The following is a 25,433-nucleotide window of genomic DNA, read 5'->3' on the forward strand; positions in this document are numbered from 1 at the left end:
TCCCTGGTGGTCCAGTGGTTAAGACTGCTTCCACTGCAGGGGAGGTGGGTTCAATCTCTGGCCAGGGAACTAAGATCCCAAAGCCATGCAACATGTGGCCAATAAAACAAAAGAAAAATATATACCAAAAAAAAAAAAACCAATGCAAAACAAACATATAAAGAAAAACTACTTGCTAAGAATTTCTAAATTGCTAAAAGATATATTTTAACAGAGATATATCAGATTAGTTTTTCTACCTAACTCCTGTTCTAGCTACCCAGGATACATTGTCATTAAATAAGGCAACCAAATTATAATAAGGCAATTTTGTTACAATTCTAAGATCTTTAAAATATTTTATTTGACAGGGGATCTTATTTATTTTTTAATTGCTGTTATTTTTACATGGAAAAGTTGCCTGGTCTTCTTCTCTTTGAAATTCTGATGAAGAAAGATCTAGGGATTAAATGAAATGAGTATTAAAGCCAGCCTCCAACATGGTTCACAATAGCCCCTGACTCCTAGGTCAGGAAGATCCCCTGGAGAAGGAAATGGCAACCTCCTTCACTATCCTTGCCTGAGAAATCCCATGGACAGAGGAGCCTGGCAGGCTATAGTCCATGGTGTCACAAATAGACACAACTTAGAAACTGAACAGCAAACCAGTATTAACAACCCATTAGCCACTTCCCACATTGTGCCATGGTTAATCTATATGACCAACAGAATATGGCAGAATGATGTTCTATCATTTCTGAGGTCAGGTTATAAAAGAACCTGGCTTCCACTATGACACATTCACCCCCCTCTCTCTTGCATCATTCACCTTAAACCAAGTCGTGAGCAGCCCTCTGCAGAGGTCCACGAGATGAGAAACTAAGGCCTTCCAAGTCAACACCCAGTGAGGAACTGAGGCTTCCTGAAAAAGCCACATGAGTGAAAAGTAAAAATGGTCCAGGCCGGTCAAACCTTCAGATGACTATAGCCCCAACCAATTACTGACTCAATCTCACATGGAACCCTGAGCCAGAACGACCCAGATAAGCTGCTCTGGATTCCTGACCCTCAGAAATGGTACGAGAGAATGTTTGTTGTTTTTAAGTCTTGGGCTGATCTATTATACATCAGATAGCCTAGAAAGCAATCCTTTTAGAAGGTCTCTATTTTAAATAATTGTTGTTTTGTTGCTAAGTTGTGTCCAACTATCCAATTCTTTTGCAATGCCATGGACTATATGGCCCACCAGGCTCCTCTGTCCATGGGTTTTCCCAGGCAAGGATACTGTAATGGGTTACCATTTCCTTCTCCAAAGGATCTTCCTGACCCAAAGATCAAACCCCGGACTCTGGCATTAGTAGGTGGGTTCTTACCACTGAGCCACCAAGAAAGCCCCCCATCCCTGTACTTTTAAGAAACATACCTGACTCATAAAAGCTGGCAAGCTATACTTGAAAACTGCTAAGGAAGGTTGTTTTGTTTTTGGCTATGCTGGGTTTTCACTGCTGCACGGGCTTTCTCTAGCTGTGGTGAGCAGGGGCCACGCTCTAGTTGTGGTGCACGGGCTTTCCACTGCGGTAGCTTCCTTGTTGTGGAGCATGGGCTCCAGGACACATGGGCTCAGTAGTTCAGCTCCTGGCCCTGAGCACAAACTCGGTAGCTACAGTGCAAGGGCTTAGTTGCTCAGCAGCATGTGGGATCTTCCCAGATCAGGGATCAAACCGGTGTCTCCTGTAGAATCTGTGTAGGCAAATTCTTTACCACTGAGCCACCAGGGAAGGCCCTAAGGAAGATTTTTCAAATCCCTTACATCAACTGTTGCCAGCATATGACCCTAAACAAAGCCCAGTTAGAAATATAGCCCTATATATGAATCTCAATAACATGGAAGTATCATATTTTTCATTTGGCAGTTGCCAAAGGAAAATGTATAACAAAAGAAATGTCTCATATTCTAAAATTTAATCACATTAAGTGTTATGGGGAGAAAGCGCTGTGTAGAGGAAGTATGTTTCAAAACCAAAACAAGGATCATTGAAAAAACAAGTTTTTGACACTGTCCAATGCCAAGAAAATTTCAGCCCTCTAATTCAAAGAAGCCCCATCCCCTTCTCTTTGTACCTCACTATTAAAGAAGTGGTACTTCTCTGATCACCAAAAGGAACAGATTTATTAATCTAAAGTACACACTAATCCAAATTAATGGATTTATTAATTCATAAATAAAGTGGTTGGCTTAAAACTGATACAGCTGATGCCTCTTCCTTCTTTTCATAAAGCCGTGTCATTAATTTTAAATAAACGAAGAAAGAGGAGGTGTATCCATGTACGCTAAAGTTGCTATGTTTGAAAAAAAAAGAGAGGTAGAGAAGTGTTTTATTTTTCAGTTGTTGCATGACAAATGACCAGAAATGTAGTGGTTTGAAAGAACACACATTTATTAGCTCACAAACCCAGCACAGTATGGCTGGATTCTCTGTTCTCCTAAGGCTAAGGCTAAGACTAAGGCTAAGGCTACCGTCTTCTAAGGCTAAAATCAAAGCAACAACTGGGGCTGTAGTTTTCATCCAGGCCTGGTATTCCTTCTACAAGCTCAGTGTCTGTTGGCAGAATTCATTTCCTCCTCACTTCAATCCAGCAATAAGGCATCAAATTCTTCTCATGTTTCAAGTATCTCTGACTTCCCTTCTGTACCAGCTACAGAAAGCTGCTCACTTTTAAGGGCTCACACGATTAGAACAGGCCCACCAGGTAATCATGCCACCTTAATGTCAACTCTGCCATATGACGTAACACAACCACAGGAATGATATCTCACATTCACAGGTAGGAATTAGGGGCATGTAAAGTTTGGAGGGAGGGAGCCATTTTTAGAACTCTGACTACTGCAGTCACAAAAATTGTAAAGTTTCACTAAAAACACCTTTCTTACCTGTTAATAATGAACCATGCAACTGTTAGCATTCCTGCTAGCCAAGTTCCACTCATAAGCCAACTTGTAACAAATAAAGCAGTAACATATATTCCTTGCAATCCAAAAACAATGCCAATATAGAAATATACTGGCTCAATAATCTCCTAATTGGGGGAAAAAAGAGGAAGAGACAACAGGATGACAGCATATAATTTTGAATATTCATAAATATGTAAGAAAATGAATATTAAAGTCAAAAGAGACACATACACTGCTACCAGTTGCCTGATATAGAACGCTGGCCATAAGTTCTGGATACAGAGACATTTGCTGAACTGCATTTATAGTCTTCAGAGATACAGTTTTGTTATTGTGCGTCAGTTCGTACACACCTAGAGTCAGAAAAATTTTTCTCCAGGTTATTTATTCTGTTTTTATGAAAATTGAACATGTTATTCAGAGGTCATTAAATACTTTATTATCAAGAAGGATATCAAAATACAATACTCTGTGCCTTCCTTTTCCAATTTTTAAATTAACTACATAAAAAGCACAATATCTATATTCTGAGACAAACCTCTATATTCAAGAGCTCCCACACAGAAGAACAATGCTTTATTTTAGGAAAATACTGTTATTAAATATACAAATGTAGTTATCATACCTCTTTCAAATGAAGGTGCCTTTAACATATCTTTATAATAAGAGTAATAAATGGCACTATCCCCCTGAAATGTGATTTCCCGTTCAAGTTCCTAAAAGAAAATTAAATGATTATTTAAATACTCAGTGACTTAAATTTCAACTGCGATCTTTTTCTCTCCTCATATTCCAAATTAATGTTATTTATTTATCCTTTTATCCAAAGACATATTTGAATTTTCCTTTAATCACTAGTGGCCATATTAATAAGGTTAAACTTTTCCATAATCTGGCAATCACTTTAATGAAACACCTAAGGTTTAAACTGGATTGTAACTCATAAGTTATCTGCCTATTACATATAAGAAAAATCTAGAAGGAAAACCCAAAGTATTATCATAGAAGCACAAGAATAGTGTGGCAGGTAATAAAAAATGACAGCTGAGGTGTCACAAGTCCATAATAAAAATATAAGTTTAAGAAGAAAGTATTATTTTTCTATTACTATTCCATTTCCCTATGTATCCAGAAAAGCAAGCCCATAATTAGGGTTTAGAAGAGCAGCAGATAACTAATCCGTGATTTTCAAATGAACTTCCAGAGAAGTAAATAAATTTTAAAATTCCTAAACTGGGCTATAACAAACCAAGAATATAGGTAGTCAAAAACACTGAAATCTGTGCTTTTCATGATGAATCAAACTTTCACAAATCAATAATCTTTTAAACAAAAGTTATTTTCACAAATAATTTTATCATAATTTGATACAATTGTATCACATCATTATACAAATGATATCAGAGCAGTTTCCCCAAAGTTTGATCAATAGAACTTCTTAATATTAAGGGGTATTACCTCAAAAGAATTCTGTGGTTAAGTTGTGTAAAGGCTAGATTAAAGAAAGTTAAATGAATTTCTTAATTGCAAGACTTCAGAATTTAGGTGGTCATTGTACACTGTGAATCTCATATAAAGTCTTTTCTAGATCTGTCTGATCAGATCTAGAGCCCTTTTTTCGAGCTCTTTTTTTCTCATTTAGTTTACTAGTTTAAATAAATTTCTTGAAAATCATTTTTTATGAATGGATACAGGATTTTCTTTCTACAATTTCAAAGATGTAAACTCTTAATCAGTGCTTCCCAAATTAAATGTGCATACAAATTCCTAAAGATCTTATTCAAACACAGATTCTGATTCTAAAGTATGGCCTGAGAACCTGCTACTCTGAAAAAGCTCCCAAATGATGCTCTCATCACAATGCTCTGGAAAACAAAGTTCTTCATGTATGTCTTCTAGATTACCAAACCCTTGTTGTTCTCAATTCTGCCTACGTAACAGAATCATGTGGAAAGACTCTGTGCAATATTGACCCCAGATACTCTCTCTGCTTCATCTAAGAATCTGTGTTAGTTTTTAAATCATCCCAGATGACTCTACTGCACATTCAGTGTTGAAAACTACTATTTTCAAGGAAATAGGCTACGCAATAGTCTTGGTCAAATCAATACAGATGAGTAATTATTCAGCTAAATGTTTAGGTGTTGTTAGATAAATCAATGTCTGAAAAACATATAGTCAGCTTGACTACTTGCTCAAAAATAAGAACACCAACAAAAGAGCTTCCCCTAAAACAAAAACAAAAAATCTTTAAAGTCAAGTAGTAATCCTGTGAACTTTGCCAATGCATATTACAGATATATGTGACTGCAAAGATAAGATTGAAAAAACTTATTCAAAGGCCAAATGAATTATGAATATAACCATAGCAAACGTCTGTGGGTTACACAGGGTTTAAAACCAAACATGAAACATACTAATATGAAGCAACATTTTAATAAATACCATTATGTCTGCTAATCATTTTCAGCACCTCCAGACATTCTAATCATATAATCCAAAAATTAAAATATTTTGATGCTGAAACATCCACAGACTGTTTCATAAATGTCAACTACCAAAACTACTAAAAAGCTGACTAGACTTTTTAACATTTCACTGCCATCAAAAAAGTTCCTGATAAATTTGCTGTGTGTGTGACTCAGGGAACAGGGGCTCTGTGACAGGTTGAAGGGTGGGATGGGGAGGGAGATGGGAGGGAGGTTCAGGAGGGAGGGGACATGGGTGTACCTATGGCTGATTCACATTGACGTCTGACAGAAAACAACAAAATTCTGTAAAGCAATTATCCTTCAATTAAAAAAAAATTTTTTAAGTCCCTGATAAATCAATTGCATGAAGAAAACCACCCTCATTGTTTCTATTCTGTGACCTTGAAATACAATCTATTATACCTTTCAGGCTGATACCATAACTCAAAATAGCTTCTATACCATTTTGTTCCTAACGGCTTACAGCCACAACATAAGAAAACACTTATCATATTACCATGCATTTTTATGTTTTGGCCCCCTGGAAAATGCATTTTTAAAATTAATATTAAATATTGAAGCAAATGTTCATATGCTCAACATTCTTTCTTCTTACCTGCCTGTTGGAAAACCAGAATTTCCGTTCATGATATGCTGATAAATAGAGCGCATATATCATACCACTAGTCACTGCTGCAAGACAGCCAATGAATATCTTTGCAAAGCGCTGAAATAATATATCTGAAAAGGCATATCAAAAGTAATCAGTGATGGATGACATTTATATGTATGCAATTCTATTAAAAAGAAAAAGTAATCAAAAGTAGTATGCATCCTTGATGTGGTTTGACAAAAATGGCATTCTAACTATGTGGTCTTCCTACCCAAAACACATAATCCCAGTCTAATCACTAGAAAAATAGCAGTCAAATTCCAACAGAGGGGTATCCTACAATAAACCTGGTCAGTACTCCGCCAAACTGTCAAGGTCATCAAAAATAAGGGAAGTCTGAGAAATTGTCACAGCCAAGAAAAGTCTACGGAGACATTATAACTACATGTAATGTGGTATCCTGAATGTGATCCCTTATTTTTTAACAGAAAAGAACATTAGACGAACACTAAAGAAAGTATGGACTTTAGTTAACATATTGAGGGCTTCCCAGGTGGCGCAGTGGTAAAGAATCCGCCTGCCAAAGCAAGAGAGGCGAGTTTGATCCCTTGGCTGGGAATATCTCCTAGAAGAGGAAATGGCAACCCACTCCAGTATTCTTGCCTGGGAAATCTCATGGACAGAAGAGCCTGGTGGGTTACAGTCCATATAGTTGCAGAGAGTCAGACACGACCGACCAACTGAGCACACAAGAGTATTCCATCAACCACTTCAAAAAAAATAGTATCTAAAGCGACTGAAAGCAACTATACTCTAATAAAATAAATAATATATATTATTGATGCTAAAACAAAAATAATATGGTTCATTATTTGTACCAAATGAACCATACTAATAAATTCTTACAGGGGGTGTGCAAGACAGGAACTCTGTACTATACTATCTATTCAATTCTTTTATAAATTAAAAATAGTTTTTAAAATTCAAGTCTATCAGGGACAGCAGAGCCTGGTGGGCTGCCATCTACAGGGCCGCACAGAGTTGGACATGACTGATGCAACTTAGCAGCAGCAGGGTAGAATGGATACATGTATATTATACATATTATAGATATACATAACATACAATGGATTCATGTATATTATGGCTGAATTTCTTCAGTATACACCTGAAAGTATCACAATATTGTTTGTTAATTGGCTATACTCCAATACAAAAGAAAAAGTTTTTAAAAAATAAAAGTCTATCAATTCAAAAAAGGAGTAAAAGGAATGTACTACCAAATATCTAGGGAAAAAAAAAATACAGGTTCATTTAGAATTACTATTGCTTTTTTTTTTTCTTATCAAGTAATTTTTATTGAGGAATACTTTACACACTACAAATTATAGCTCTTTGAATTATACAAGGTAATGACTGTTGATGATTATATATTTAAAAGATCATACACAACTGTTACATATATATATGTATGCAAATACTTCTTGTCAAAAGCATAGAACACATTTGAATTTTCTACACACAGGATGATTTAGCCCTTCTACAGCTATTAAGATTCAGTGTAATAATAAATACCATATGATTTCACCTATATGTGTTATCTGAAAAAAATGAAAAGAACATAACAAAGCAGAAAGAAAGTCAGGTACAGAGAACAGGTGGTTGCCAAACAGCAGAGAAGTGGGGGGATGAAGAAATAGGTGAAGGGGATTATGATGTACAAACTTCTAGCTGCAAAATAAATGAAGCACAGATATGAAATGTACAGTGTGGGGACTATAGTCAATAATTATATATCTTTTTTAAAAAAAACTTTTAATTTTACTTTGGAGTATAGGCAATTAACAATGCTTTGATGGTTTCAGGTACACAGCAAAGCAACTAAGCTGAACATATACATGTATCTGCTCTCCCCCAAATCCCCCTCCCATTCAGGCTGCCACATAGCACTGAGCAGGGTTCCCAGTGATACGCAGTAGGTCTTTGTTGGTTATCCATTTTAAACACAGCAGTGTGTACACATCAATCTCAAACTCGATAACAATTCCTCCCAGCCACTGTCCCCCTGGTAGACAGAATTCATCTTTGTATGGTAACAGATGGCAAGGTGACTTACGGTGGTCATCATTTTGAAATCTACAGAACTACTGATTCACTATGTTGTGTAACAGGAACTAACATATTGTTGTAGGTCAATTATACTTCAAAAACATTCAGAGAGAAAAAGATCAGACTTGTGGTTACCAGAGGTGAGAGGTGGGGAAGAGGGAACTGAATGAAGGTAGTCAAAATGTACAAACTTCCAGCTGTAAGATAAATAAGTACTAGGGATACAATGTACTATATGGTATATATAATTAATACTGCTATGTTATATATGAAAGCTGTTAAGAAAGTAAAGCTTAAGAGTTCTCAAGGAAAAAAAAATTTACGTTTCTTTAATTCTGTAATTTCTATTTCTTTAATTCTGTATCTAATGAACTTTTGTGATACTTATTCCATGATGTATGCAAGTTAAATCATTATGCCTATACAGTGCTGTATGTCAATTATATCTCAATAAAACTACAGGGGGAAAAAAAAAGATTCAGTAAATTAAGCCCAGGCCTCAAGGTCCAATGCCCAGTGTTATGTTACTGAATGACTGACAGGTTTGTAAAAACAAACCTGCTGACTTACTAATTTAGCTAAACTAAAACTGCAGCTTAATAAATTATTTAATAAATACTGGTATGCACAGCACATTAGAGACATTAAATACTAGCTAGATATCAGTAAATTAGTAAGAATTATATTAAAAATGCTTGAAAGATACTACCCAATAAAAGAAATATTAGAATCAGAGAATTTCCTAGTGATTCAGTGGTTAGGACTTTGTTTTCACTGCCAAGGGCGAGGGTTCAATACCTGGTCAGGGAACCAAGATCCCACAAGTCATTTGACTTGGCCAAAGGTGAAAATAAATATGTAAATAAATGTTTTTTAAAAAGAATCAGCATGACACAATTATTTTACAATTACTGTTTCCAATAGCAAATGGAAAGCATTTGCCCTGGCACAAAGCAAGAGATAAGTAAATAATAGTTATTACTATTGGGCTATAAAAGCATACTTGCAAAAATATATAAGATAGTTAATTAAAGCAGTGTTGACACAACATAACCTATAAAAAGACTACAAGAAAATTTACCTAACATGGTAATTTGGTAAAAGCACTAAACGTATCTTTTCCTGTATCTTTTAAATTAATTCCTGGACAATGAAAATTAATCCTGTTAATCAAGGGCTATTACAAAAAATACATTCAACCAAATCCTACATATAAATGCCTTATCTTAGTACTATTTTTTGTGAAGATTCTGTAGAGTCAAAGCTGGAATCAAGCTATCAGTGTTCTGTATAAGTATATACGTTTTAGAAAAAATAAAGAGCTCTGGGTCCTGGAAATCATTTATTTAAAAATTATCATGGGAGCTCCCTGGTGGCCTAGTGGTTAGAATTCCGGGCTTTCACTGCCATGGCCCAACCACGGTTCAATACCTGGTTAGGGAACTGAGATCCAGCAAGCTGTGCAGCATGGCCAAAAAAAAAAAAATTACCATTTAAAATTGGAAAACTGGAAAGTAAAGGACTGATTTCCAGTTAAGTTACATTAGTCACAAACAGGCCTAATCAAAAAACTTCTGTATGTTTCAACCCCAAGTTAACTCCCTTATTCGGAACTGAGATCCCATAAGCCACATAGCCAAAAAAAAAGAAACATAGTACTCAATTTCACAAAAAGTAAAATAAACAAAAGAAAAAAGTACAAATACACTGAAAAAATATAAGCAGTACTTGTCAAAATTTTAATAGCTATTATCTAGTAGTTCTTGCCTGGAGAATCCCAGGGACGGCGGAGCTGAAGCGACTCAGCAGCAGTAGAATTACACATATATTTTATTTTTATTACACTTTTCTCTATTTTCACATTTTTGATCCTAAAAACACATTTTTGTAGTCGGGGGAAAATACTGTTCTATAGTAGCTACCTCTAAATTGCTTAATAGAACAATTGCCTATACTGTATTTTCCAAAACATATTAAATGACCACTGTATTAGTTGTCTTTGCTATAGTGAAGAAGTGACCCCCATACTTCCAATGGCTTAGAAAACAAGGATTTGTTTCTCACTCATGTTACTATGGATTTTGGATTAGCAGTCACTCCCCACTCAATTCCAGATTTTAGATTAGCTGTGGCTCCTCTTGTATCTTCAGAGTTCCAGAATGGCATCAGTCCCTATTTGGGACATGCTGTTCTCATTACAGAGGAAAAGATCAGAACAGGCAAAAACATATAATGCCTCTTCCAACTTCTGATTAGAACAAGTACACTGCTACTTTAACTCACAGTCCATTGGCTCAGCAACTCACATATATAAACCTGACAATGGGGTAGGGAAGTACACTCTGTTTCAGAGAGGCACTCCAAATGAACACAATAATGGGAAAGAACATACAACACATTTTCAGGGAAGGGAGAAAATATTTGTGAACAACTGAAGAATCCATCAGGGTTTGCCCCGTTCATCACAAATATCTACTTTCCTTCAAAGGCAAAAATCACTTACTCCTCAGGAAAGATATCCTAAGAGAAGCCTATTCGGCCTGCTTCCTGAATGTAGAAAGTTAGGAATTCAAACATCATTTCAAGACATGAATAGCTGGGTTCTTCTTAACCTAGGCTGGCAGCTCTGTTGACAGTACGTATCTCTCTAAGCTTAGCCGTCAATTTGCCTAGGTATTTACCCAAGAGAAATAAAAATTGTTGCTGTTGTTTAGTCGCTACGTCATGTCCGAATCTTTGTGACCTCATGGTCTGTAACCCACCAGGCTACTCTGTCCATGGGATTTCCCAGACAATACTGGTGTAGCTTGACATTTCCTTCTCCAAGAGAAATAAAAATAGATGTCCACAAAAAGACTGGTACAAGTTTTCATAAGCAGCCTTATTCATAATAGCTAAATCTTGGAAATTACTCAAATATCCAACTAGAAAAGCAGGAATAAACTCTTACAGCAAGATGAATGAATCTCAAAATGATTACATTTTAAGGATAACATATTGAACTATGTGAAAGAATCCAGACACAAAGGCATATATGTTGTGTGATTCTATTTACATGAAATTCTACAACATACAAAGTTAATCAATATTTTAAAATATCAGAAGAGTGGTTGTTTTAGGGGGCACAGGGGAACTCTACTGGAAAGGGATACAAAAGAACTTTCTGGGATAAGGGAAATGTTATGTATCTTAATTGTATTCAAGTACCAAAATTCACTTAATACCTATAATTCTGTGCATTTTATTGTTAAGTTGTACCTTAATTTTACAAAATTAAATCATTCATTTTTGCAATGAAAAAAACAATTTTATTGGTTTTTTACCTACTTGATTCCAGTCAGCTCTGTTCTCCAATAACTACCCCAAATTTTTCTTCTAGATATGCCTCTCTCAGAGGTTTAACTACCTGTATTTTGAACTAATCAAGCTTTGCTTATTTGTCACAAAAGCCACACCTTTTGTTCTTTTCCCCTGAGTGCTTTATTCAACTGAAAGGAGTTACTAGGAACTACTTTAAACCTCATACATTTTAACAGACTAAGTAACCGATCATGCCCTTCATTTGGTCATTGCCCTAAGGATTCATCTTTATCAGTCTTTGTTACTTAAAGTATTTCTCAATTTTATGATTTACTACTTGAAAAGACAAACAATACTAACTTCAACACTACAAGTCTCAGAAATTTCGGACTCCTATTTTCCTCTACATGTCTGCTGGCAAATGGGCCGGTTCTGTTCTAATGGATCTCTTTCCTGCAATCAAAGCAGTTCATAAGCAAGGTACTCTAGTAATAATCTCTTTTGTGATCTTATTATCTAAAGTAATAAAAACAAAAGTTAGTACTAGAATTGTAACTATTCACAAGAAACAGTTTAATAAAATGATTTATCACACATATGATGTATTATTATTTTCCATCTCCCAAAATGTTTATCTTTTTTGAACAAATTTATATAAATTGGCTTTGAACTCCCTTTGGGAAGAATCTATTGGTAAAAGCTGTTCAGCTCCTAAGGATGGCATATTCTCCAGAGCCACTTTCAGATATGGTTCAGGAGGATAATGGAAAAGGAAGGACCTTCAGAGGATAAAGCCAAGGACCACAAAGAACAATGAACTGGGCAACTACCCCCAAGGAAAACAGCTAGTGACAAATCAAGAAACATTCCCTTCTCCAGAGGAGGAAGACCTCCAGTGTTTAATGTATCTCTTACTCTTCCTCTTTCTGAATGGAAGCATTTATTTTGGTTATCCTGTCTCCAACCAAAAATGTATAATGGAAAAGTGGACATGTACAGAAAAGATTACCATAGCAGGCTTATAACTGCTTTGCTAAGAAAAGCCTGCTTAAAAAAAAGAAAAGCCTGCTTAAAAGCTAAGCTCTTGGTAGGTCTCTGGGAACCTGGATTTCCAAAGGTTTCACATCATTTTCTAATGAGTGGTTTACTGTGTTTAACTTACTTGTGAAAATAGTATGCTTCACACCTACTGCTTTCTTTCTAGGAGTCTAGAACTTTTGCATGCATTAAGCAGAGGTTACATGATCAGCCATCACTAAAAATCCTGAGCAGAGTTGTTAATAAGCTTCCCAGGCAGACAAAACAACAAATGCCACAAATTGAGGCTGAAGGAATTATGCACGTCCTGTGTCCTGGAAGCTTTTGCCCATATGCCTTTTCCCTTTGCTGATTTTGTTTTAGATTGTTCAATCTCTGAACATAAGACTGGGTTTGGGGGTCCCTGACACAGAGCAAGTAACTTGTTTTTTCAATTCTTTTGGATCAGAATGAGTCAGAGCTAACTCTGAATAGACCCTAATAAGATGACCTTAGGTTCAAGACTGATGCCCTCATTAGGTAAGACTGAGCGTCTTCCTTGGAGTCGGGGAGGTATCAAGCATACTCTGTCTGAGGGAGAGAAATAAATATTTATGACCAAAAGGCCAGAATATGGTAGACTATTATTATTACTCCCAACTACTTTGTCCTTTCCTGTAAAGATTTTTCATCCCTGCCCATTACCACGTGACTTGTCGTGCATCCTGTAGTCAGAATAAACTTCTCCATCCCATGGCCTGGATTGACTGGATGACTTCTTTGGGCCAATAGAATGCAAGTACAAGTGACAGTGTGCAGTTCAGCAAAAGCTTTAAGAGGTGCTGCATGACTCTGCCTGTCTCCTGCTCTTTTTCTCTGCCACAAGAACACATCCCAGGGAATTCCCTGGTGGTCCAGTGGCTGAGACTCTGAGCTCCCAGGGCAGGGGGCCCAGGTTCGATCCCTGGTCAGGGAGCTAGATCCCATATGCTACAACTAAGACCCAGAGCAGCCAAATAAATTTAAAACAAAAAATTTAAAACAAAAAAGTTAAAAAAAAAAAACACACATCCCAAATAGAGACTGTTCCTTCAGGACACATGAAGCTTCATCAGCCAACCGACAGCCACAATATGCAAGTTAATCAGAAATAAATGTTTTCTGTAAGCCAGGGACACTTAGGAATTGTTCTACAGCAAAACCTAATGAAAGATGATTGATAGCACCACATACTTAAGTCAAAATTAACTTATAATTTAAAATATTACTGTAAAATATACTACCTAACATAACTATTTTTATAATAGTAAAAAACCTCCAAATCTAACTTACATTTTGGAGCTCTTTCAGGAACTGGAGTGTCATTGATTTTCTCTTCTTTGGCAGATTCTTTTTTTTCTGAAGACTTTGGCTTCTTTCTTTGGCGCAGTTCTATAGTTGGTCCTTAAAATATTTGAGACGTTATTGCAATGTGTGTAACAAATTATTCTGTCTGTATCTTGAACTGATTTACCTTTATTATACTAAGGCAAAAGTCCCATGAAGAACTATTAGTACCAAAGATAACTCTTTTCATAATTATTTTAGCACTCCCTGCAAAACAAACATTTCTACAGTTCTGCCTCCAATACATGCTTTCAGAGTCTTATTGATAAACTGAGCTCTTCTCTTGAGATGATGCTATTTTCAAAACATCCTAAAATAAGTAAACTTTTTCAGAATGACTAGAGAACAAAGTGTTACTTAATAAACTGGCTTATTTTTCAAGTTACCTGAGAGTATCATATGCATTATTCATGAATTAACAATTTTTTAAAATAAAAATATAATAAAATAAATTGATCATAAAATTATACTTCATTTGTTTAAAATCCTGAAGGTTCTACAGAATTTCACAGTGCTGTGTTATCATTATCATTCTACAGTCTTAGATGTTTAGGTCTCAGAAAATAGGCTGAACCTATAAAAATCCCTATATTTGGGAAGCTCTCAGAAATTTTTCCAATATTCCATTATCTACTATTTCTACAACCGATTAAAAAAAATGTAATGCAGAAAGTACTTTCAAATCAGTAAACTAAATTCCAAATTAAACAAGAATTTACTATATTCTCCCTAATTACTCTTCCTCCCTAGTTAATTATGAGGCAGACTGTGTCATGTAGGTATAGAACACCATCATGGGCTGTCAAGGTTTAAGGTGGTACAAGAATTTATCTCTTTCCTATAGAAGCAGGGTTTGCTGCTGCTAAGTCGCTTCAGTCATGTCTGACTCTGTGCGACCCCATAGACGGCAGCCCACCAGGCTCCCCCGTCCCTGGGATTCTCCAGGCAAGAACACTGGAGTGGGTTGTCATTTCCTTCTCCAATGCATGAAAGGGAAAAGTGAAAGTGAAGCCACTCAGTCGTGCCCGACTCTTTGCGATCCCATGGACTGCAGCCTACCAGGCTCCTTCATCCATGGGATTTTCCAGGCAAGAGTACTGGAGTGGGGTGCCATTGCCTTCTCCATAGAAGCAGGGTTTAATGAGTCTAAAAAGAGAAGTCAAAAAAGGAGAAATTAATTAGCTACTATTGCTGATATCAGATGGCTAATTCTAACTTTACTGTGGAAAATGAATAAAATTTATTTTAAAAAAGCTTCAAACCAAATTTGTATGTTTGTTAAAATGTCTTTCAACAACAAAAAAAATGTCTTTCAACACTGACATACTGAGGGAAAAAAAATACTATATACTTAGCGGCTTCTGTCTGACTAGTCTAAATTTTAACCATTTTTATATCATTTATTCTTTATTTTATAATCATGTTAAGTAGCAAAGTCAGTGAACAGATTGGAAAATGACATTATTAGAAAAGTCATACCATGGATATTGAGCATTTTTGCATACAAATCTGGGACAACTAATAAATACTATTATATTCCTCATTTATGATTTCCTTTTAATTTTGCTATGGGTTAAAACAAAAGTTAAAAGCAGTCAACAAGAATGAAAATTTATGTAAAGCCAAACAAAGTCTTTTGTTGCAAGCGATCATTTTAAATTTTATTGAAAAAGAACACAGGGCTTCCCTGGTGGTCCAGTGGTTAAGAATCTGCCTGCCAATGCAGGAGACATGGGCTTGGTCCCTGGTCCAGGAAGATTCCACAGGCCGTGAGGTAACTAAGGCCGTGCACCACAACTACTGAAGCCTGAGCACCATAGAGCCTACGTCCCACAGCAAGAGAAGCCACCACCATGAGAGGCCCTGCGCCACAACTGGAGAGTAGGCCTCCACCCCACAACCACAGAAAGCCCAGCAACGAAGAACCAAAACAGTCAAAAATCAAATAATTACATAAACAAATTTTAAAAAGAATGTAACCACTAGTAGACACACATCCATGATTAAACACGTTAAAAAATGTAATTGGGTAATTTCAGAAATCAAGTAAACAAATCTACTGAAAGTTAAAAGTGTTAGTCGCTCAATTGTATCCAACGCTTTGCAGCATGGTGGACTAGAGCCCGCCAGGTTCCTCTGTCCATGGGATTCTCTAGGCAAGCATACTGGAGTGCTTTGCCATTTCCTTCTCCAGGGGATCTTTCTGACCCAGGGATCAAACTCAGGTCTCCTGCACTGCAGGCTGATTCTTTACTGTCTGAGCAACCAGGCAAGCCAAACAAAATATGTGACCAATGAGTTAGATAGAGCTTTTTTTATTACACAAAGTCTAAAAGTATGCATTTAAGATAACAACTTGGAAAGGATGAGGATATTCACAGAAAAGTGTTCTTCACAAAAAGCTATCATTTTTTTTTTTTTAATTTCTCTATAAAATGAATCACTTTACAGAGATTTTAATAGAGTGTGCACACACATGGGTTTTTTTGTTTTGTTTTTTGCATCCATGCTGCACAGGATGCAGGATCTTAGTTCTCTAGGGATCAAACCCATGACCCCTAACGTGGACACTCAGAATCCTAAGCAATGGACTGCCACGGAATTTCAGTACTATTTTCTTGATTCTAAAATGTCATATATTTTAAGACACCATTTAATAATAGTTTTTCAAGAGGAAAACAAAACAAAACACTACCATATTAAATACCTGCATTGATTTTAAGACATGCCAATTTCAGTGGCATTAAACTGTGGGAGCAAAAAGTACTATTTAGGAAATACAGTAACCTTTTTAACCAATCTCTTCCATCTTGTTCCTAAACTTTTTGCCTGTGACTATAAAACAAAACTGGATGCAGATTTTACCTCATTTTCTTTATGCTGATCTTTTAACTTTATAATTGACAGACAAAGCCCAGAATCCCTAGGTGGATAAGCAACAAAGACCAAAGCAGTGGCTAAACCAGATTATTCATTCTGATAGGAAAGCTCTGGGTTAGAATTCAAATTTTCTTTTCGCTATCTTATAATTTTAGCATTGTAAAGAAAAAGTCCAGTAAATAAAAATGATAACAAAGCCACAGAACAACCTACTATTTCAGTCTCTGGCTCTGTGATCTTCACATCATACAGTTAACAAGGCTACAAATAGGCTTTCAAATGTCCATCTAGACTATACATAGCAGTTTCCAAGAAAAGTGTGAATACTGCTCTACTCAAAGCTGTCACTTTCTTTGCTCTAACATTTCTTCCAGGATATACAAATACAATACCATGACTCTCTACAGCATCAAGAGAAGATGAGATTCCCAAAGAGTATTTACTTAGAGAAAACATAGGACAAAGAAAAGGGTCCAAGTGAAGTGAATGATAAGCAAAAAAGCAATATAGAAAACATGTGTATACAAGTAAAATAGACTATTTAGTCAAATTTTAATACAGTGAATACAAATAGCATACATTTTGAAAAAGTATGGAGTGCCTAATAAACATAAAGTACTCAGAATAATGCCTAGCACATAGACATGTTTATTATAAATAACATTACTAGATTTCAATAAATAAGAATTTAATTACTAGTTGTTGCTGTGCTCAGTCATGTCTGACTCTCTGCGACCCTTTGGGCTGTAGCCCTCCAGGCTCCTCTGTCCATGGGATTTTTCAGGCAAGAATATTGGAGTGGGTTGTTATTTCCTCCTCCAGGGGATCTTCCCAACCCAGAGATCCAACCCATATCTCCTGTGTCTCCTGCATTGCAAGCATATTCTTTACCTGCTGAGCCATTGGGGAAGCACACCTAACACATTAGACAGCCAAATACTTATGGAATTAAAAGTCTGTTGAATGAAACTATAACTTAACAAAACTTCAATGCATTAATTATTCCAAGTAAGAGGTATTTCATTCCTTTGGATTATCTGTCGTTCTACAAAGTCATTTTTCACTTTATATCACGGAAGTAAATTTCACAAACTTGTATGGCTTATGAAATCACAACTGGTTCCACATCATATCTGTTTAGTTAGGTCTAACTTTAACCTGTTAAAACAATTCCTCATTAGCATGATATATAATATTAAAGACTTTTAGTACTGCAGTTTTAATTTTTTTATGCTTTAAGTGCTCATGGAAACATATAAGTGAGCTTATCAACCCACCCCAAGATTTGCAGGTAGTTAGAAAAGTAAAAAATATGAAAAAATCTGTCACATATACTGGAACCAAAGATAAAACCTAGGCGACAAACAGAAATACATTCTTCCTTACCAACTACAAAGAATTTAGTTTTGAAGCTGTTTTTAGGTACAGTGTCTTAAATTAGACCAGTTTTAACCCAGAAAACTTAAGGAGGAGGAGGAGGCAAATATGAAGCAAGACTGGGCGCAGGAACAGAGCAGCAAGTCACAGAGCAAACAATTCTTAATTTGTTGTAAACTGTTTTCCATTGAATTCTTCAGACTCCCTTCTTGCATTCCTGGTTTAGCAAGGCTTCAGTCTAAACAGATCACGTTCACAACCCTCCTCAACAAGGTTAAAAAGTCATATTTTCCAGAATGAAAAGTCTAACTGCTCAGTCAGGCGATATCATTATATCTATGCCTGAAAGCACCATGCCTATTATGAACATGTGACACAAATGTTTCCTAGAACATCTCTCGCTAGCGAAGTTCCGCCCAGCTCCCCATTTTTCTCTCATACCTATCAACTTCTGTGGATCAGTACTGAGTGAGCTGTCTTGGCAGTGGCCCTGAAGACGTGGAAAGCTTTCTCCAGCCCACCTACTTTCACTCTCAAAGCACTCCGGGCTTCCGGATCCCCCCAAAGGCACCCAGTCCTTCTCCCTGTGGCGTCGCCCCCTAAACCTGTAAATGAAATTGGCTGACCTTCACTCTTCCGTTTCTGCTTCTTCGTCTCCTCCCAATCCACCTCATTACCCCTTTCACCCCAAACCCTTGCCTCTTTCTGTCCCCACCTTGGCGTGCGGCTCCTCTCACCCAGGGGTGACCTCGTCAGCACCCACAGACGTCTCAGGAGCGCACTCAGCCCGAGGGGCACTCGGCAACACGACTTTCACTCCCGAAGGAGACACTCAGCACTCGCACCGACATCTTCTCAACCCGAGTCTGTCCCCCGCTCCGCTCGCTCACCAGCAGCTCCCGGCCCTTCCTCTCAGCCACTCCCCCCACGGCGTTCTCTCCCGCGACCCGATTTCCAACTTCAAGCTCCACTTCTGCCTCCCACTCGAGCCGGCACGACTTCAGGCCGTCCACTCCACTCCCTCTCGATGTCTCCGCACGCCTCCCGCCCCCCTCGCCGCGGTCCCGCTCCTCGCCGCCGGACAGCCGCGCCACCAGCCGCCGGGTCTCCCGGCCCTTTTCCCGAGACCTCTGGCGGCCGTAAGCGCGCCGGACCCCGGGGCCGGTCACCTTCTTCCTCCGCCATCGTCCCCGCGGAGGCCGGGGGGGGGACTCCCTCGGGGCTCCAGCGCCGCCCGGCGTCTCCAGCCTCCGCGTAGCCGAGCCCCGCGCCTCTCCTCAGGCCCGCTCGCGCGCCGCCGCGCCCCCACTTCCTGACCCGCCCACTCACCCCCCCCCTCCGGTGTCGCCGCCAACCGCGTCCCCCCGCCCCGGGCCGCCTTGGAACCAGAGTGCTGGGAGCGGAGGGCTGGCCGGAGTGTTTGGCGCGAGCGCCTGGGCCTGAGCGGGCAGGAAGGAAGGCGGCTCAGACGGGGGTGGCTCCGCCCACGGCTGGCGCTCCGGGCCCCTTCCGCCCACACCCCAGGAGACAAATCCCGGGGTTCCCGCTGAGGCCCTTCCCCACACACACATCGGCAAAGGTGGGTGCCCGAGGGCCCTTCTGGCACTTTTGTGACTCAGGTATTCCCTGGTGGCTCAGACGGTAAAGACTCCGACTGCAGTGCGGGAGACCTGGGTTCGATCCCCGGTCGGGAAGATCCCCTGGAGGAGGCCATGGAAACGCGTTCCAGTGATCTTGCCTGGAGAATTCCCAGTGCACATAGGAGCCTGGTGGGCTGCAGTCCATGGGGTCGCAAAGAGTCAGACACGACTGAGTCATTAAGCACGGCACAGTCCAGAGGATATCCAGATCCAGCCCCCGTACCTGCCCCATTTTACAGAGAGGAAAAGGAGGTCGAGCGAGTCTAAGTCAACAAGCTAGTCTGAGCGAGGGCTCCTGAATCCTCAGAGTGCCTTCAGAGCGCGGCAAAACCCATTTGGGTTGTTGGCACATTGGTTTAGTAGCCCGCTAGATATTTACAAGACGGAGAAGGCAATGGCAACCCGCTCCAGTACTCTTGCCTGGAAAATACCATGGACGGAAGAGCCTGGAAAGCTGTGGTCCATGGGGTTCCTGAGGGTCGGACACAACTGAGCAACTTCACTTTCACACATTGGAGAAGGAAATGGCAACCCACTCCAGTGTTCTTGCCTGGAGAATCCCAGGGACGGGGGAGCCTGGTGGGCTGCCGTCTGTGGGGTCGCACAGGGTCGGACACCACTGAAGCGACTTAGCAGCAGCAGCAGCAGCAGACATTTACAAGAAAAAAACTTGTACTTGCAACTTAAGTGTTTTAACCGCCCAAAGTGGTTAAACAAACGTATCTGCATTTCATAACATTATTTTACAAACAGTAATACTGCGGCCAGTAATAGAGGGTGCAGTTTAGATATTCCACAGCAATGGAACGTAGATTTAACTTGCATACTGTTTGTCTTCATTTTTATTATATCAGGCATTCTCCAAATATACCTGGATCTTTCCCCCTCAGCAGTGTTGTTGTTCAGCCGTTAAGTCTTGTATTTGTGTCCCTATGGACTACAGCATGACAGGCTCTCCTGTCCTTCACTATCTCCCCGAGTTTACTCAGATTCATGACCATTGAGTCAGTGATACTTTCTAACCATCTTACCCTCTGACGTGGCCCTTCTCCTTTTGCCTTCACTCTTTCCCAGAGTGAGAGTCTTTCCCAGTAAGTCAGCTCTTCACATCAGGTGGCCGAACTATTGGAGCTTCAACAGTCTTTCAAATGAATATTTCGGGTTGATTTCCTTTCAGTTCAGTTCAGTCCAGTCGCTCACTCGCGTCCGACTCTTTCTGACCCCATGAATTGCAGCATGCCAGGCCTCCCTGTCCATCACCATCTCCCGGAGTTCACTCAGACTCATGTCCATTGAGTCCGTGATGCCATCCAGCCATCTCATCCTCGGTCGTCCCCTTCTCCTGCCCCCAGTCCCTCCCAGCATCAGAGTCTTTTCCAGTGAGTCAGTTCTTCCCATGAGGTGGCCAAAGTACTGGAGCTTCAGCTTTAGCATCATTCCTTCCAAAGAAATCCCAGGGTTGATCTCCTTCAGAATGGACTGGTTGGATCTCCTTGCAGTCCAAGGGACTCTCAAGAGTCTTCTCCAACACCACAGTTCAAAAGCATCAATTCTTTGGCACTCAGCCTTCTTCACAGTCCAACTCTCACATCCATACATGACCACAGGAAAAACCATAGCCTTGACTACACGGACCTTAGTCGGCAAAGTAATGTCTCTGCTTTTGAATATACTATTTAGGCTGTTTCTTCCAAGGAGTAAGCGTCTTTTAATTGCATGGCTGCAGTCACCATCTGCAGTGATTTTGGAGCCCCAAAAAATAAAGTCTGACACTTTTTCCACTCTTTCCCCATCTATTTCCCATGAAGTGATGGGACCGGATGCCATGATCTTTGTTTAGCTTTAGGTTTAAGCTCCTTGCTCTCCAAGGGATTCTCAAGAGTCTTCTCTAGCACCACAGTTCAAAACCATCGGTTCTTTGGCGCCCAGCCTTCTTTCCAGTCCACCTGTCACATCTGTACATGACTACTAGAAAAACCATAGCTTTGACTTTGTCACATATTAAAAAGATGCTTCTGCTTTGAATACAATGGCTGGGTTTGTCATAGCTTTCCTTCCAAGGAGCAAGCATCTTTTAATTGCATGGCTGCAGTCATTCTCTGCAGTGCTTTGGAACCCAAGAAAATAATATCTGTCACTGCTTCCACTTTTTCCCCTTGTATTTGCCATAAACTGATGGGACTGGATGCCATGACCTTAAGTTTTTGAATGCTGCGTTTTAAGTTAAGCTTTTCACCCTCATCAAAGAGGCTCTTTAGTTCCTCTTCACTTTTTGCCATTAGAGTGGTATTATCTGCATATCTAAGATTGTTGAAATTTCTCCCAGCAATCTTGATTTCAGCTTGTGAGTCACCCAGGCTGGCGTTTCGCATGAAATACTCTGCATATAAGCCAAATAAGCAGGATGACAATATACAGCATTGTCATACTGCTTTCCGAATTTTCAACCAGTCAATGGTTTCATGTCCGATTCTAACTGTTGCTTCTTGAACTACCTACAGATTTTTCAGCAGACAGGTAGCCTAACCCGGTACTCCCATCTCTTTAAGAATTTTCCACAGTTTATTGTGATCCACATAGTCAAAGGCTTTCAATTCAGTTCAGTTGCTCAGTCGTGTCCGACTCTTTGTGACCCCATGAATCGCAGCACGCCAGGCCTCCCTGTCCATCACCAACTCCCAGAGTTCACTCAGACTCACGTCTGTCGAGTCAGTGATGCCATCCAGGCATCTCATCCTCTGTCATCCCCTTCTCCTCCTGCCCCCAATCCCTCCCAGCATCAGAGTCTTTTCCAGTGAGTCAACTCTTCTCATGAGGTGGCCAAAGTACTGGAGCTTCAGCTTCAGCATCATTCCCTCCAAAGAAATCCCAGGGTTGATCTCCTTCAGAATGGACTGGTTGGATCTCCTTGCAGTCCAAGGGACTCTCAAGAGTCTTCTCCAACATCACAGCTCAAAAGCATCAATTCTTTGGCGCTCAGCTTTCTTCACAGTCCAACTCTCACATCCATACATGACTACTGGAAAAACCATAGCCTTGACTAGATGGACCTTTGCTGGCAAAGTAATGTCTCTGCTTTTGAATATGCTATCTAGGTTGGTCATAACTTTTCTTCCAAGGAGTAAGCGTCTTTTAATTTCATGGCTGCAGTCACCATCTGCAGTGATATGGGAGCCCCAAAAAATAAAGTCTGACATTGTTTCTGCTGTTTCCCCATCTATTTCCCATGAAGTGATGGGACCAGATGCCATGATCTTCGTTTTCTGAATGTTGAGCTTTAGGCCAACTTTTTCACTCTCCTCTTTCACTTTCATCAAGAGGCTTTTTAGTTCCTCTTCACTTTCTGCCATAAGGGTGGTGTCATCTGCATATCTGAGGTTATTGATCTTTCTCCCAGCAATCTTGATTCCGGCTTGTATTTCTTCCAGTCCAGCGTTTCTCATGATGTACTCTGCATAGAAGTTAAATAAGCAGGGTGACAATATACAGTCTTGACGTACACCTTTTCCTATCTGGAACCAGTCTGTTGTTCCATGCCCAGTTCTAACTGTTGCTTCCTGACCTGCATACAGATTTCTCAAGAGGCAGGTCAGGTGGTCTGTATTCCCATCTCTTTCAGAATTTTCCACAGTTTATTGTGATCCACACAGTCAAAGGCTTTGGCATAGTCCATAAAGCAGAAATAGATGTTTTTCTGGAACTCTCTTGCTTTTTCCATGATCCAGCAGATGTTGGCAATTTGATCTCTGGTTCCTCTGCCTTTTCTAAAACCAGCTTGAACATCAGGAAGTTCACGGTTCACGTATTGCTGAAGCCTGGCTTGGAGAATTTTGAGCATTTCTTTACTAGCATGTGAGATGAGTGCAACTGTGCAGTAGTTTGAGCATTCTTTGGCATTGCCTTTCTTTGGGACTGGAATGAAAACTTACCTTTTCCAGTCCTGTGGCCACTGCTGAGTTTTCCAAATTTGCTGGCATATTGAGTGCAGCACTTTCACAGCATCATCTGTCAGGATTTGAAATAGCTCAACTGGAATGCGATCACCTGCACTACCTTTGTTTGTAGCGATGCTCTCCAAGGCCCACTTGACTTCACATTCCAGGATGTCTGGCTCCAGATGAGTGATCACACCATCATGATTATCTGGGTCCTGAAGATCTTTTTTGTACAGTTCTTCTGTGTATTCTTGCCATCTTTTCTTAATATCTTCTGCTTCTATTTTAGGTCCATGCTGTTTCTGTCCTTTATCGAGCCCATCTTTGCATGAAATGTTCCCTTGGTATCTCTAATTTTCTTGAAGAGATCTCTAGTCTTTCCCATTCTGTTCTTTTCCTCTATTTCTTTGCATTGATCGCTGAAGAAGGCTTTCTTATCTCTTCTTGCTATTCTTTGAAATTCTGCATTCAAATCCTTATATCTTTCCTTTTCTCCTTTGTTTTTCGCTTCTCTTTTATGCCTTTGGTCACCTGTAAATATTTCTTGCCTGACAAGTAACATTGGACAAGGAGTTAGAAACATGGGTTTCTATGGGAAGACACTAATTGCCCAAAAAAGGCCTGAATCAAATCTAAGAGAGAACAAGACTGTTGGTCACTGAAAACCACAAGAGCCCATGTACACAAGCAGCAGATTTCAGTGCCCAGCTTATCAGATGAGAAGTAAGCAGAGCTCCACCTCATGAGGGCCATTGTTTTCCATGTCAAGGGTCTTGAGGTGATGACCATTCCTCAAGTCGTACATGCGCTACACAGAAGTAGAAAAAGAGAAAAAATAGTGATTCTCAAAATCAAATAGGAATATGAAAGGAGAGATATTCAATCTTTAGATATAAATGGTGGAATTGTGATTGTGTTCCCTGATAGGAATATTCTTCCCTTGAACCCTAAACCTTCCCATAAGTCTGAGAATGAATCAATTTATCCCTGAACCAGTGTAATTTCCCTATGAGAAAAATAAGACGTTTTTTATTCCAAATATCAACTTCATTCAAAAAGACGTACTCCTGACTGCTTAAGATGTTGCCATTTACCTAGCAGTATAGCTGAGCTTTCATTACATCACTCCATAACGCGATACGACCAGGTGATTCCAGATGGTAATATATACAACCATGTGTGCACGTGATCCTAATATGTGTGATAATCAGAATGATAACTTCGGATCCTGACTTCATTGACCATTTTATGACTGCAAACCATGGGCTGCTAGTTTCCCATCCAGAATTTGAAGGGTCGTTTCATTAACCTTTGCCTCATCTTGACCAATCCTAAACACTTGAGATGTTCTCAAATGGTCTTTTATTTACTGTCTACACTTAAAGAACAGTACGATTTGCTGCCTTCTCTAGAAGTCTGGCTTCCCCAGTGGCTCAATTAGTAAAGAATCTGCCTGCAGTGCAAGAGACCCTGGTTCCATCTCTGGGCTGGGAAGATCCCCTGGAGAAGGAAATGCAACCCACTCCAGTATTCTTGCCTGGGAAATCCCATGGACAGAGGAGCCTGGTGGGATACAGTCCCTGGGGTTGCAAGAGTTGGACACGATTTAGAGACTAAACCACCACCTAGAAGTTTAAGGACACCTTTTGTATGCAATGGGTATCTTTAGGGCTTGATGTGAAATGCTTTGTTTAAGAAGTTAAGTCTTTTAAGAAAATGTAGATTAGAAGGGTATCGTAATAACTGGGTTAAAAAATAAAGGCTTGAAATAAG

General features: G+C 39.4%; 1 protein-coding gene across 3 annotated transcripts in view; it reads right to left on the reverse strand.

The window, feature by feature from the left end:
* The window catches only part of DPY19L4 (dpy-19 like 4), a 61,685-nt gene extending 40,697 nt beyond the window's left edge, over positions 1 to 20,988 (reverse strand). The window contains exons 1-7 of one of the 3 annotated variants that reach the window (XM_060393942.1): positions 20,757 to 20,988; positions 14,888 to 14,974; positions 13,775 to 13,885; positions 6,020 to 6,144; positions 3,558 to 3,648; positions 3,164 to 3,285; positions 2,912 to 3,057 (exon numbers count right to left, since the gene is read on the reverse strand). In XM_060393942.1, coding sequence (XP_060249925.1) covers positions 2,912 to 3,057; positions 3,164 to 3,285; positions 3,558 to 3,648; positions 6,020 to 6,144; positions 13,775 to 13,885; positions 14,888 to 14,954 — 662 coding nt within the window. In that variant the 5' untranslated portion in view covers positions 14,955 to 14,974; positions 20,757 to 20,988. Of the gene's footprint in view, positions 1 to 2,911; positions 3,058 to 3,163; positions 3,286 to 3,557; positions 3,649 to 6,019; positions 6,145 to 13,774; positions 13,886 to 14,887; positions 14,975 to 19,254; positions 19,387 to 20,756 lie in introns of those variants that run through there. The other 2 variants (XM_042254470.2, XM_004011832.6) reach the window with 2 other exon arrangements.
* Between the last annotated feature and the right edge of the window lie 4,445 nt (positions 20,989 to 25,433).

The sequence above is a fragment of the Ovis aries genome, chromosome 9 (genome assembly GCF_016772045.2).
Source record: "Ovis aries strain OAR_USU_Benz2616 breed Rambouillet chromosome 9, ARS-UI_Ramb_v3.0, whole genome shotgun sequence".
Classification (NCBI taxonomy): domain Eukaryota; kingdom Metazoa; phylum Chordata; class Mammalia; order Artiodactyla; family Bovidae; genus Ovis; species Ovis aries.